This window comes from Amblyomma maculatum, chromosome 2, assembly GCF_055883805.1.
Source record: "Amblyomma maculatum isolate TAMU_Amacu chromosome 2, ASM5588380v1, whole genome shotgun sequence".
NCBI lineage: Eukaryota > Metazoa > Arthropoda > Arachnida > Ixodida > Ixodidae > Amblyomma > Amblyomma maculatum.
This window is the reverse complement of record NC_139345.1, coordinates 16973603-16987954: the sequence shown is the minus strand read 5'-3', so window position 1 is coordinate 16987954 and position 14352 is coordinate 16973603. Positions and strand designations below refer to the sequence as shown.

Genomic DNA, 14352 nt, shown 5'->3' with positions numbered 1-14352 from the left:
AAGCATGACAGACAGCAGAACATGTTCTGATTTGTCCTATGCTCCAGCAACCATGTAATCGGGTGAACCTCCTTCGAGCCGCTCGAGCTTGCCCTTGAATTCCCGCCTCGACAGTCGCTCGATGGCGATTCATTTTACTGCATTTACTGCCGACAATGCGACGCATATCAGAGGAGGAGCAGCTGGCATGGTATGCCAGCGGAAAAAAGAAAGCGATGACTGATGCAACAAAGAAAAATATTTATGAAGTTATTCAGTAACTAAGGTTGCTTATGTAATATGATATAACACTTACGAAGTAATTTAGTAAGGATATGGTAAGGATCATAGAGTTAATACAAAGACTTTTTGTAAAGTCTTTGTATAAAAAGTCTTTGTATTAACTCTATGGTAAGGATCGTTCGACCCGTTGCATCCGACCACGTGCATCCGACAGGGAGCGAAGCCGTACACATATCCAAATCCTAACGTCGCTGCTACATGTGCCAAGGCGGATATCTACCTTGCATGTGCTGTGACTGTGTGATATGCTGCGATTGTGAACGATTGTGAGAACTGCCCGGGTCTTTTCACTTCTTATTTACGTAACGTACAACTTCGGATATGAGCCCAGAAACTAAAGAAAAGGCAGCTCTCGTTCTCTTCGTCGCGAAGAAAGTATTTCACTGGGGTTTCATTCCAACAGTGTTGTACATGGGTAAGCTGTCCCATGATTATCCGCGATCATTTCACATTCTTGCATGCTCTTCCATTAATTAAAAGATTAAATTAAACGATTAGCAAAAAGCTACTTTCATAACTGATGATAGTAAATGCATGCGGCTTGTGATTGTACGTAGACTGTAACCCTGTAGCCACGCAAGGGTAATACATAAACCTTCTTGCACAAATGAAGTTCCTGAAAGCGGCGATTATTATTTCACAAACATCATGTGATGCAATAACACACTTTTCAATTGTTACAGGCTTCAAGAAAGGAAGTGACCCAGGAATGCCTGAGTTGTCGTTGCTGAGGTAAGTGCGTCAAAGAACCTGGCTTGATGTCGATGTTTCTCGCTGATATGCAAGGACGTGCTGCCGTGCATTGTAACCTGCCCATCCTAGAATAAATATCATCAGAAGGTTCTGGGTTTGATTTCCAATGTCACCGGGCACACTACCGGCTTTCTAATGGGTACAAGATTTCTTCCAGCCTGGTGCTGAACTTCGAACCTTTCTGCGCGCCTTGACTACAATCGTGAAAAGCTTTCAAGGATTAGACACTAGTTTGAAAAGGGCTGTCAGTGCCATTCGAGTCGCAATTACTGCCTTGATTAGAACTGAAATCCTACATTGTAACCTGGGCTGTAGCATTGCCTACCCAAAACATGGAGATTTTATTGTTGAAGTAGCTACTGTGTATAGCTTTCGTATAACTTGACTACTGAAGCATTACTCAAGCACGACACTATGCCTGCATTTCCCGACATTGAGCACTTTTTTAGTGTTATGCTGCGGGCCCGGCCATTGGTTGTAATCTGTTAACAGTGAAACACCACACACAGTCAAGTGACATCTGCTCTAGGCAAGTCATGGTTTGTCATCCCCCCCCCCTTTTTTTTTTCTTTTCAGTCTCCTTTGGCAGTGATGATTCCACCAATGGACTTCACTCACCAAATCAAGCATGATTGTTACATGGGAAATGATGCATTGACCTTCAGAGAAGTCACCTTCATCTGCTTACACTTTCTCAGCATTTTTGAGCGAGCCAGCTATTCCTTAGGCTCAGTTATGCAGCCTTCATTATTGACCCAATCATGTCATTAAAAGCAGTACATTTCATGGTTTACGTTTTCACTGAATGGCCAGGTATCGCTAACACACATTTGTTAGGGTGGGCCTTGGAAAGGGGAAAACAATTTTGTGCGTTGGCCACGCTGCGTGATTGACGAAAGAATGTGGACAAAGGAAAACGCCAACGTGGGACGGACAACATGGGACAGCGCTCTTCATGTGTTGGGCCTGCATTCAAGTTCCTGCTGAATGTAGATTTAGCGAGTCTAAAAGCTTCTCTATAGGTATACACGGTCTTCATTCATTTATGCAAAATGTTCAGAGGACACGCAGACTTCTTGCTTAATTGGTGTTGGCGCGGCTGAAAACTTTTACCTACATATTGTAAAGGTTCTTGTTACTAGAAAATTTATGGTAGATCACACTTTTGTACACTCTACAGCGCAGCAAAAGTTTCCATGAATCATGTCCAAGCTGAAAGCAGGAAACTGTGTGAGCACACTCGGGCGTCGCGAAATTGCTTGCATATCCTGTGCTCCGAGTGCGCCTGACCAAAATATGATGCTCTCAGTAAAAGGTGGCCTTAGAAGTCACTGCATTATGCAGGTGGCTAGGGTTGCCATCCATCCTGGATTTTCTGGACTAATGCTCATTTTCATGTCCCGACTTGCCCTTGTTGGGACAACGATATGTCTTGCGCTTATGGTGCACCCACAGTTGCACTGGGGCCACTGAGCACATTGCAGAACCATTGTGCATAGTACAATTACCATGTAGGCAGGAGTGAGGTCGCTCTCTATACATGCATGGAAGCTGAGCACAACAAAATGGTTGAGGGAGATCCAGAAAAAAAAAAATTAACTCCAGGATTATTAACATAGACATGCAAAGGAGTAGACATAGAACAACAGTTAAGGGACTATGAAATAGATGTCTAGCTCTATGTGAGGCATATCTCAAGAATGTAGAAGATCCACATTTCATTGATGGCTACATCTGGGAAGTGCGCCACACAGCAATGACAGAGAAGGGTTGAGGGGTAGGTAAGCTGATACAGTGAGAAACAAATTGGAAAAGAATAAAATCTCGCTAAGAGCACATCTGGGTGTTGGGAACCATTGCCAGTAGAAGTACATGGTGTAGTTTATTTGGGGACATAGAAAATGCACGCAAGAAAGCAAGGATCCCGTGTCTAAGTGACAGTATGAACCGGTTTGGCGACTGTGTCAATATTGTAGCGAGAGCTACATTGGCCACGGTCTCGCCATTTCGCCATGCCTGTCCGGTGTCTGTCCATGCTTGTCTGAAAAAAGAAATCATGGGAGGCGGTAGCTGGTAGCCGACATGGCCGAGCTCTAACTGGACGTAGGGCTTCCTGACATTACGTTTGGCAGGAGATGCCAACTTTGGCTTCTCCTTTCATATGGGAGGGTGATATCACAGTCAGCCTATCTAGTGAAGCAGCGCAACAGCACAAGGCCAGAGGAAGAAAGGAACAAACACGGCGCTGTGTCTGTCCCTTTCTTCCTCTGGCCTTTTGCCGTTGCGCTGCTTCACTAGATATGTCAGACCAACTCGGCCACCAGTTCATGTTACACAATCAGCCTGCCAAAACCCTTGTATTCACGTTATCCCTAGGCCATGTAGGCACATTCGTACGGCTCTTCATCTCAAAGATAGGAGTGGAAACAAAGAAAAAGGCGCCGTAGTGGAAAGCTTCGGACCACCGGGCGTAGAGGCTTTCGCCTCATCGCACTTTAGTGGTCAAAAGTGCCCCCTATGGCATAAAGCTGAAACCATAAGTTTCAGCTTTATGCCATAGTAGCATAGTAGTAAACTACTATGTGCACATAGTAGTTTGCACATAGCAGTAAACTGCTATGTGCAAAAGCCACGTCTTTACTTTCAAGCCGATCCTAAGTGTAGCCATCCAGATAGCTCTCGTGTAACTCCAGGTTTAAATACAAGCTAAACCATAGCTAATTTTTATTCTATTGGGGGACTAGAACGGCCACATTGATGATCTGGATAGACAAACTGATTGTAATTAGAAGTTAAAGGGCCCCTGAAATGCCGCTTGCAGTAAAATTCTAATACTAGAAACTCATAGAGGTGGTCTTTGAGAATGTTGAAGCCAATTTTGAAAACTCTGCATAAAGCTAACAACTTGCTAATTTTTAAAAAGTATTCCTGGCAACCGCTTGCAACCAATTGGGGCGACAATCTCTATGTGCAGACCTCCCCACTGACGTAAGCTGGGCTGCTGCCGCGACTTTTCTTTTTTTGCATGCCAGCATGGGTTGCATTGAGGAGGGAGAGAAGGAACATAATTTTTCAATCACTCATATGTTTGATTCTAATAAAGCTAGCTTAAAAATTTTTGCACTGCAGAGAGGATTGATGGGGCACCTATTGCTTGTGCCCATTTTATAATTTTAGTACTTTATTTCAGTTATTTTAGTGCACATCTACTGAACACTTCGTTATATATATATGTATATTTGGTTGTGACCCACTTCAATTTGCTACTTGTGTTGAGGACCAACAATTCATCTCTTGTAGGCTCGCACCGGGCCATTCATTCCAAATACGAATTGGAACCAATTGCACATTCCCACTGGTTTCAGTCGTCTATATAGATGAGACCAACTCCATACAACTGGACCAGTTGTGTATTTGGAACCAGTTGGAGCATTCCAATTGATGGGTCTATTTAACTGCATTCAATTGCAACTACCCTGGTACTCCTATTGGGGCTTCCATTTGGTTTCGAAAACACAGCTGGGAATTTTCCCATTGGAAAATGAACTGCACTCATTTTTTTTTATTCAGCTGGGAACACAAACACACAGTTGGTTCACAATAAACATTAATGCAAAAATGATTTATTATGAGCACAGTGTTCTCATACAATCTCAAAATGCTTGGTCACTTTTCACACTACAGTCTCCAGGCTTGTCATGAGCATGCAGGTGTCTTTATTTTTGTCACACAAGGGATGTTGCAGACCGCTTTACAGAGTGTGCCAGTGCCGGGAATTGCATCCAACTTTCTAGAGACAATTGTTTGAACAATGCTGAAGCCCGACACTGTGCATGTCCTACTGATGAATTGCAGTGCACAATTTCAACACTTGTTACTATATAGCACAAGACTAGTAGAATGAAATTCTGCAAGGCTAATACCCTTTTCTTGCAAACTTGACACGCAAATGTTGCAGAACATGTGTGTGTGTATGTGTGTGTATTTGGCATTGCTCAGGATAGCCTGCTATATCACTCACTGTGGAAAGGTGGTAAGTAAGCTGCCCTTTGCTAATTTGCTTACTATTGACGTGCATAAAGGAGTGCAAAGAGTGGCATTTGTCATCACACTCTGAATGCAGGTGCACTGAAAGGTGTCTTCTATGTACAAGTATTTTCTATGCAAGCTGCTATGCACAATTGCTTGCAAGAGTACAATTGTGAGTAAATGTGTGGCACTGGGGAAATGCCACAGCCCTGTTCTGTCAAGGAAAAAATATATCCAAGAGCTGAGTGGCATTAGCAGGAAAAATACTGGAAACAGCCAACAACAATGCACATATGCTCCCTTTATTAGCACAATCACTGATTGGCCAGTGTTTGTGCAGCACAACATGAGCTTGTTATTCATCCAAGGCACATTCTAGGTAGTCTTAGATTCAAAAAATAAAAGAAAAACATTACTGCAGCAAAGCTTCAACAGCTAAGCTAGCACAAATACTGAAGCTTTTTAAGTGCAATCGTGCTCCTAAAAAAAAAAATTTTCATGGTCCAGTTCATTCCAAGATGGCTACAATACCACAATTCTTTTTCTATAAAAGCTACACATGTAAAGCTCTAAATTTAAAAGAATGAAATCCATAGCATTCATAAGGAATAACTCGCTTGGATTCTTGGCAGGTAACTGAGTGAGAAACTGGCACCCACAAATGCCCTCTTTTCGAAAAGATCACATAGACACTGCTGGAGATATTTCAGTCTAGAAAATGTGGCAACTACACCAAGTGTACTTTTCATCAGAGCCACTAGTAGCTAGAAGAAACATCTGTAACATTGCATGGACGTGTTTCCAACTGTATTAATGCAGAGAGAAGTGAATGCAACAACTACCGTTACACCGCAGAACTATTCAGATAATTCCTGAAGCACAGAATTTGTCATGACACGTGGAAGTGGTAGTTTTTTGTGTGCTTTATCTGATGACGTGCTGCACCAAGATCTCAATAGCTTCTCCTCTCCCTTCTATCATCCTGCTACTGCTGTGCATTTATCAAGTTGTCTTGCAGAACAGAGGACAGGAAGCCCAATTCTTTTTTTTTTTTCCTGTGAAAAGCCAATTGGTTGAAATGTACTAGCTAGCATACAGAACCCAACAAAATTAGTGGTCATGCAGTGATTATGTACTAATAAAATTGGTAGCGCAAAGTTTACCTTTTTTTGAAGCAGAGCAGAAAAGCACAACACACCCAAATGTCTAGCAGGTGTTTGACTTCTGGAGCTGAGTTCAGCATAGCTTAATAGATACATGTGATCTCATTTTGGAGAATAAAACAGAATAAGTAAACCAACGTGATTTGCATCAAAGCCTAAAGTTGTCTTCCGTTAGTGCACCTGTGAACTTGAGTAAATTGGGCAAATTACAATGTACAGCAAAGTTCAGTAAACTGCGTTTTGCCATATTGCATGTAGTGCATTTAGCCACCGTGTAGTTAATTAGTGTCCCAGACGCCTACACATAACCAGAGACATAAAGAGTGGATCTGTGCAGTTCACAAATGTATGCCACTGAGTGTAAAACTGCTCATTTCTAACTGTATGTTAAACAATGTTAATTGACCCTGTATAAATAATTTAACCATTAGCAAGAAACTGTTCTGTCTTTGCTTCTGTTGAATGTGTGACTTTTTGTGTTTGAACCTTGATGCTGCACTCGAAAATAATACCACTTGGAGATGCAAAAGTGGCCTCAGTACTCGGGCTCAGGTTCTGCAGCAAGGAAGAGGCTAGCACTGACTCGTAACTTTAATACAATGATCAGCTGACACTGGGAGCAGTGCAAGAGCTGTACTCTCAACAATTTATAGATGGACAAAATCTGGCCACTTATGAGCTAGAATTGAGTAGAGAAACAAAGATCGGTATTGCTTCTACTGCTTAGATTGCCTAAACAAGCAGGTACCTGCCAAGGACGAAACGCCTAAGGAATAACATTAACAGTGTTATAGCAACATCAGAAAGCTATTATCTTCCCAAAGATGAGTTTGGCTGTAGCACAGTGCACTCGAACCTGGGATTGAACTGTAACTGACCGCTACTAAAATTGGCACTATGAAAGAGTTCATTAGGTTCCTGCTCATTAGACAGCTTGAAGACACTGTTTCAGAAGAAACAATGATTCATCTCATTGTTCAAAATACACATTTGATTATGACAGTATGATAAAGAGAACAAAGGTTGCTCCATTTCATGAACATCCTCATTTTCTTACAAACAAGCTTTCACTGTGTAGGGCAGCAGAGCTTTTGTTCAACAACATACATGTGAGCTGACAGAACCATCTACAAGTGTTGCATTAACAGACCAGGGCTTCGGGCAGTGTTGCAGTTTTGTTTGTACTTTGGTTGACGCATTGTTCACTTTCTTGAAATAGTCTACATGAAATGAAAAATTGCCATGCATCACAATGCATAATTGGCAGCTAGTATAGTATAGCATGTTACACTGCAGCATTAAAAGCTGACAAAACATGCCTCTTGTGCAGTGTGTCTCTCCACTACACCTGTGCACCGGACTATCTTGCACCACTATTTGCCTGCCCAAGAACCAAAGCCGCAGTTTCATTTTGGTGGGTGCAGTCAGAAGTGCTGAATTGCCAACAGGAATCTGTTTGGATGTGTCCTCATGCTCAGATCCAATAGGGTTACGCAGATCACACTGACGTACAACACAGGTTTTTGTCACAAGGCTGGATCCCAACATTCAGTGCCGAAAGGCACATTGAAATACATTCATCTGAACAGCTAAATGTGGCTGTGTTGACCGACTGAAATTAATATGTCTCCAAACTAACACCTGCATGTTATAAACTGAAGGTGCAACGGTATCGCCAACAGCTTCAATATCCAGGCTCTAGGCAAAGCAAAGGACTGGAGATTGTCATCCTCACTGTGCAGAGTGAGCTGTACACTGATTAGCATGATGCCCAGAGGGAGAAAGGAGCTACGATAAATGCTTCCCATCAGTCTGTGAATAAGTAGTGATTAGTGGCAGGAAAGAGGGACAGCTGAATGCCCTATGCAGAATGCTGGCTGTGGTGTATTTTTAATTCTTATTTATGACAGCAGCCTCAGTCTGGTTGTGAGATGAAATGTAACCTGTTAATTCCTTTTAATTATCTTTATTATCTTTAATTTTAATTATCTTTTAATTCTGCACTTCTTATACTGTAATTAGTGTCAAGTAGTCAGTTAAGTCATGCCACTGAAACTATTATGATGCTTTGCTTGCTACGGGACCCCAAAAACAGCGCTTTTTCTTTTGCAACGAGCTTGTGAGGCACTGCACTGCTAAGAGTGTGGTAGTGTGTGTATTTTATAGTGCTGCCCAACAAGCACTCTGAAACTTCAATTGTTAGGATATATAATTCATCCTTATAATTAGCAACAACAAGATTACCTAAAAGAGCTAGTGGTATTAACTACCAGGACAACCTAATAGTCAGCCACATGGTCGTGGTCCCTCTCCATTGACTTTAGTAGTTAATTCCTGGAAAATTCATTAAAATGGGCTCCACAGTTTTCATCATACAAACAAGCATTGTGCCTTCGCTAAAACACAGCCAGTGACTGTTTGTGGCATGGAATTCTGATCTCAACACCAGTGCTGCATGCAGCACTAAGCTGAAATATAAAAAAAAAAATCAATGAGTGTGCCTGAATCAACACTGTGCAAAACTATGCTATGTCAGATGTGCACCTAGATAAATTCTCAATTGTGAAAAAATATACTGCAAACACAAAACACTGTGGATGCCAAATATTTGAGTGCTGTCCAAGTATGTTAGACAGGTAACACATTATTACTCCACCAACTTAGAAAAGGCTCCCTGAGGGGATAAAAAAAATAAAAAGAAAAGCATTTTTGAGGCATTTGCCAGCAAAGCGTACTATGTCTATTGCTCATATATTGCTTAAAAAATGCACACGCAACCTTTTTTCATTGAATGCTGTCTTAAAACAAAGACACACAGTATGCGATGAGATTTTAATCCACCTAGAAGACTGTGTAAGCTGGACAGGACCCTCAGTACCTCTGTGCAACAACGAAGAGGTATTAATCTAACATATGCAACAGTACCTGTCTGTTCATGCAACCTATTCATGTGCCACTATTCTACCGATAAGTTTTGATGCAGCAAATAATTTAGGCCGCATTGTAAAGCAGGTTTTTTGAATCTTACACAAACTAATGTTAATGCCACCTGACGCTTGACAAAGTACCAATCACACAACAAAATTTGGAAGGCTATTGTTAAGAATTAGTCTTTCTTTTCAAAAGCAAAGCTGCCAGCAATATATGCTGCAGGTGCATAAAATGAGTGATTGCTGCAGCACATTCATTTCAGTGAACATCAGACAGTTAAAAAAAAGAGTGCAGTGCTTTACACAACTGCAGGTGTAAATGCTTTCAGAGTGGGTGAATGGTGCACTTCGGGCATAGGTTTTATCCCAGAGTGAAGCAAGCTGCAATATGAAATACATTTTTTTTTATCCAAATGTCCTCTGTGTAAAGCCTCTAACTTTTCAGTATTGCACATGCAACTAATTCTGTGTGCTAGAGCGAAGACTAGCACAATGGACTACGAAGTGAGACAGCTAAATCAGGTCACATTTTAAGCGATGCATCAAAGTGTGATGTACGGTGTACGAAACAAAGTATGAAAAGAGTGGAGCTAACAGGTTGAAGAATTACATGTGACTGTTTACCTGCGTTCCTTAGAGCTGCGAAATTGTAAGTTTGGACATTGTCTTTGGAGCAGCACAAACATCACCCGCAAGAGCCAAAAATAATGCACACAGCCTCAAATGTACTCACATATTGTGGAAAAAAAAAAAAAAAAAAGCCTTTTGCTGTCAATCTTGATCAAATGGAGTTTCAGGCATGTCATGACAGAAACTTAGGATAAAAAGATGCTTCAATTCTCTAGTCTAATAGAAGTGTGAGCCAGCCCTAGAAGCTGACTGCACAATGTTAACTGGTAATGTCTGCTAGCAGTGTGCTGTACATTTTGAGCAGAAGTCAGCATGTACTGCACCTGCTTCAATAGTGAACATCAATAATGCGCAATGACAAAATCTACGTCACAATAAACACACAGAAAAATATGACCACAACCATTCTTCACAAAAGCATCCACACCTTTTTCTATAACAATTACTATTTGTGAAGCAGCATTATGCAAAACAGAGTAAAAGCAAACATGCATACTATCTATATATATATATATACAAGCATATCTACAAGCTACAGCTGTGTCTTGGTTATCCAGGCACAGGTTCCCAAGCTGAAGAGTCCAAATAATAAATCAACCAATTGCTGAAGACAGAAAAATGATTTCAAGTACTCAATATATACTTCTGGCACAGAGGCAAATCAGCATATGAGTTGCAAGCTGTTGTGAGCGAGACTTAAAATGCAATGCCCAGATACATTGACTCTCTGGCTTCTCCAACTCAACCCTCAGAATAAACTCTTCGTGCATGGCAAAGCCCATTTGTTTTTTGGATGCAGCTTGCAAAATAAAAAAAAATATGGCTGCAGGCACTTTGCTGGCATGAACTGTTCAAAGTATTCTTAGTCTAAGTTTAGAGTCCCTTGTCACAACGAATGATGCCTGCACAGCAAAAATGCTTCATTGCAAAGTTTCACCCTTACTCCTAAATTTTGTGTGCCCAAGGCTTGTGCGCCATAAGCTGCCTACTGATAAGCAGCCAGGACACACTTTAAAACAAGTGGATAATAAAGAGAACCCAAGTCTAGACAAGCAAGATACTACTGTGCACGCACTCACACACACAAGCACACCATGGCACAGCTAAACAATTGAAGAAAATGTGCACTTATGCCTAGCAAGCATCTCAACAAACAAGTCCATTTAAAAGAGCTAAAAACAGGTGTGGCTGCCAGAGCTGACAATGCTGTAGGTGCAAAGAAAAATAAAATGGTGTGGGGGAGAACTCAAGCCAGCACATCACTGTCTTCATTGTCACTCACACAGTGGCCAAAGTTGCGTGTTATGCAGTCTGTGAGTGACCTTAGATCTTCAGTGCGGCCCATGGCACCATTGAAGCCAACTCCATAGTTGTCATATTCTGAGTCATATGTCACACTAAGTGAGTCAATGCTGAGCAAGCGGCTGCTGGCTCGTGAAGAGATGCTCGTGTCGTCTCCTTCATGGCCCGCATCATTAAGCAGCGAGTTGAGGTCACTCAGAGCCCCCTCCGCATCTGTCAGCCCTTGATCATTGGCAAGCGAGGCGTCATCTGTTGTGTAGCCACCACCATGACCGTCCATCAGGGGGGCTCCTTCTTCATCAGCATCGCTTGAGCCATCATTGCTCCAACTGCTTCGCGAATCAAGGTGCAACAGTGGTCCACCCATAACATGGCCACCAGAGGTGAAGGCTTCGCCTACGTCGGCCAGTCGCAGTGCGACGCCTGCAGGCTCCTCGCCGAGCCTCATGAGCACACGTGGGGGGTTTCCATTGAGAAGATCAGTCACAGTATACCCTGGCTGGGCAATTGCACTGCAGTTACCGTTTTCCTGATAGACTGCAAACGGAACCTCAACAGCTTCATGACACATGCTTAGAAGCGGCGCCTTAACCTTGGCCTGAACAAGCCTTTGCAGTGCTGGACTTGAGTTGCAGGCCTGTTTGCGAGGCACCTGTTCTGGAGAGTCGATAGGAGGTGGTGCCACCGAGCTGTTCACTGCCTCTTCGTGAGTTCGTTTTCGAGATCCGGAAGAGTTTGTAAGGTATGCTGCATGCTCTGTGTCCTGCCTTCTGTTGGGAGCTGCTACTTCTGGCAACATGCGACTGAATGCCAACTTGCCGTCATGTCCAACATTGTGGCTAGGAGAGTACCCAACTTGAGGCAGACTTGAGCCTATGAAACCGGGACTCACATCGTAGTCACCCATAGACTGAGAATATGGATACATGCAATTGGCTTGAGGGCAGTTGGAGTTCTTTAGCAATAACATGGGAAAGCCAGGGCCTGACAAGCTTTCATGTGATGATGGTCGGTCATTCAGGCAGCTACTTTCCATGACAAGGCTACCACTACTGGATTGCCTGTCAAGCTGGCTGCTGGCACTGTCTGACCTGGGGTCAAGGCTGCAGTCGTCATTTAGTGCAGCTTCTGCTTGGTCGCCAGGCAGTGATGGTGGGGGCACCCTAATCTGTTTCAGGCTCTCCCAGGGATCACCTCGTGTGAGAGACTCAGGTTTGGAAGAGACTCCAGTTTTCACCCTTGATCGTGACCCATGCGGAGGTGTGTTAGACACAATGATCGGTTTGGGCTGTGTGTAAGGCAGTACATCATCACGGGGTGGCATCAGTGATGCTGTCTGCTGTTGCTGTCCTGCCCAGCTGTTTGGTGCGTGGCCGCTCTCTCTTCTTAGTTGCAAGGAGTCTGAGCTGAAGGGTGGAGAGAGAGCTCCAGATGGGCTGCTGTCCTCCTGACGAGATGCTGAACTAGGCTGACCACCAGACACACCCTCTTCCCTCGGGCTGGATGCTGAACGGCTGGTCTTGCGATCGACTAAAAAATATGTTGTCATCTCCCCTTTACCCTTCACTTTAACTTTTCCGCGACACTGGAAAACATATGGCCCATCTCGAAGCAGCTGGTAGACTTCTTCGGTCACCTGAAACATTAGATTTTACCATAATGGAAGAGTGCAAAATACAACAATGAAATCGTGTTCTTGCTGATTCATGTGCAATATTATTACAGCCTTCCTGCCTTTAGTGTTATTGGAAGAAACAAGTCACTAATGACTGTCACACACTGAACTGCATGCATGGTAATAATTTTTGGGCTATGCAAGCACTCGCTGTGTAGAATTGTCATTTATCAGTTCTAGAACCAGAAAACCGAGCAGACTGTTAACACCTGGCAGCCATATATACCTATTCAGTGCGCACTTCAGCTTTGCTGACGAGCGCACCCTTAATGACCACTTCCCTATAGCATCTCATACTGTAGCCATTTCTCCTGCTGTATGTTCAGTGCTCTGAAACACTGGAACTCACTTGCGTGTGGTTAGGCAATCCTGTGGAATCCATGCGGCTCGCCACATTGACTGTGTTGCCCCAGATGTCATACTGAGGCTTACGGGCTCCAATCACTCCTGCCACTACAGGACCAATGTTGAGCCCTATAATGAAGTACAAAAACAATGTCAGGACATTGCGATTTCACCATGAACACATTAAACACAGTTAAATCTCGATTTAACAAAGTTGGGAGGAGCCACAAATCATTTCGTTAAATCTGAAACTTTGTTAAATCGAGGGAGGCAGTTCTCAGTCAGTTAATTCAATACATTCAATTATTATATGGCGTAGCAGCATCCAGGAAACACCGCAGCATTACATTTGCGAAGCGTAAATGCGCCAAAAATGAAATTGCGGCCCGTGGAAATGGTCAACAGCGCTAGCATCAACGAAAAGAAGCGACGAAAGTTGTTACCTCAGCAAGAAGGGCCTCAGGGGATTACAAATTTATTTCTCATCAAAGAAGTTGCTAATCTTTGCTTGCATGCACTTCGTAGCAACGACTGATGGATTTTTCGTAAGGCTCAAGTGCGTCAAGCGCGTCTTCCGCCCTTGTCATGTGTTCCGGGAAACTGCCGCAGCAGACCAAAGGCATCCAAAACTTGACAGGGTATTGGCAGACAGCACGCAACTTTTTTTTTATCAGACAGTCTCTTTTAGGCAGTATACTAAGCCAGAATCAAGAAGAGCCTTTTATGAAGAAAAACTTTACTCAGTCTAGGCCAACGTAAGTGCTAAAGCAAGGTCCTGGTGATGCATTCAGATCAAGTATTTTTGAAATTTAGTGCATTCAAAGTAGATTACATATTCAGAGGTTGTTCAATACCTTGAATTCATGTTGACTTCAAAGCCTCATCATTTATATTTACCAGGACATTCTCACATTTCATAAATCAAGCAAAAAGTGATCACTGCTGAAAAGCTTGGGAAATAAATAATGCCATATAATCATGAAAATATTAACAGGGTAAGCATACCCTTGCCTAATGAGCAACGCTGTGACTATGCAAAAGACTTAAAGGGCAGTCAGGTATAGTGAGGCAAAGTAGTAAATGGGGGTGCCTGACTAACCGACACGAAGCATAAAATTGTTGTAGGAGTTTTCATTGATGTCAGCGAGGCAATCCTTCATGGTGAACACAAGCTCTGCCATGATGCCCATGTACCTAGCAGCAGATTCATGATCATCCTGCAGACAAAGAAGATGAGTTTTGG

At 42.9% G+C, this 14352-nt stretch overlaps 1 protein-coding gene and 1 long non-coding RNA gene across 3 annotated transcripts in view; one reads left to right on the top strand and one right to left on the bottom strand.

Moving 5' to 3' along the window:
• The first annotated feature begins 357 nt into the window (after positions 1–357).
• Positions 358–1828, top strand: LOC146198052 (uncharacterized). Its single transcript, XR_014704939.1, has 3 exons — positions 358–697; positions 966–1014; positions 1612–1828. It is a non-coding gene; the product is annotated as an uncharacterized LOC146198052 (long non-coding RNA).
• A 2752-nt stretch (positions 1829–4580) lies between these two features.
• The window catches only part of LOC146198051 (adenylate cyclase type 1-like), a 221539-nt gene continuing 211767 nt past the window's right edge, over positions 4581–14352 (bottom strand). For both annotated transcript variants that reach the window (XM_084593369.1, XM_084593371.1), the window contains exons 20-22: positions 14209–14326; positions 13114–13238; positions 4581–12725 (exon numbers count right to left, since the gene is read on the bottom strand). In XM_084593369.1, coding sequence (XP_084449495.1) covers positions 11034–12725; positions 13114–13238; positions 14209–14326 — 1935 coding nt within the window. In that variant the 3' untranslated portion in view covers positions 4581–11033. The remainder of the gene's footprint in view (positions 12726–13113; positions 13239–14208; positions 14327–14352) is intronic.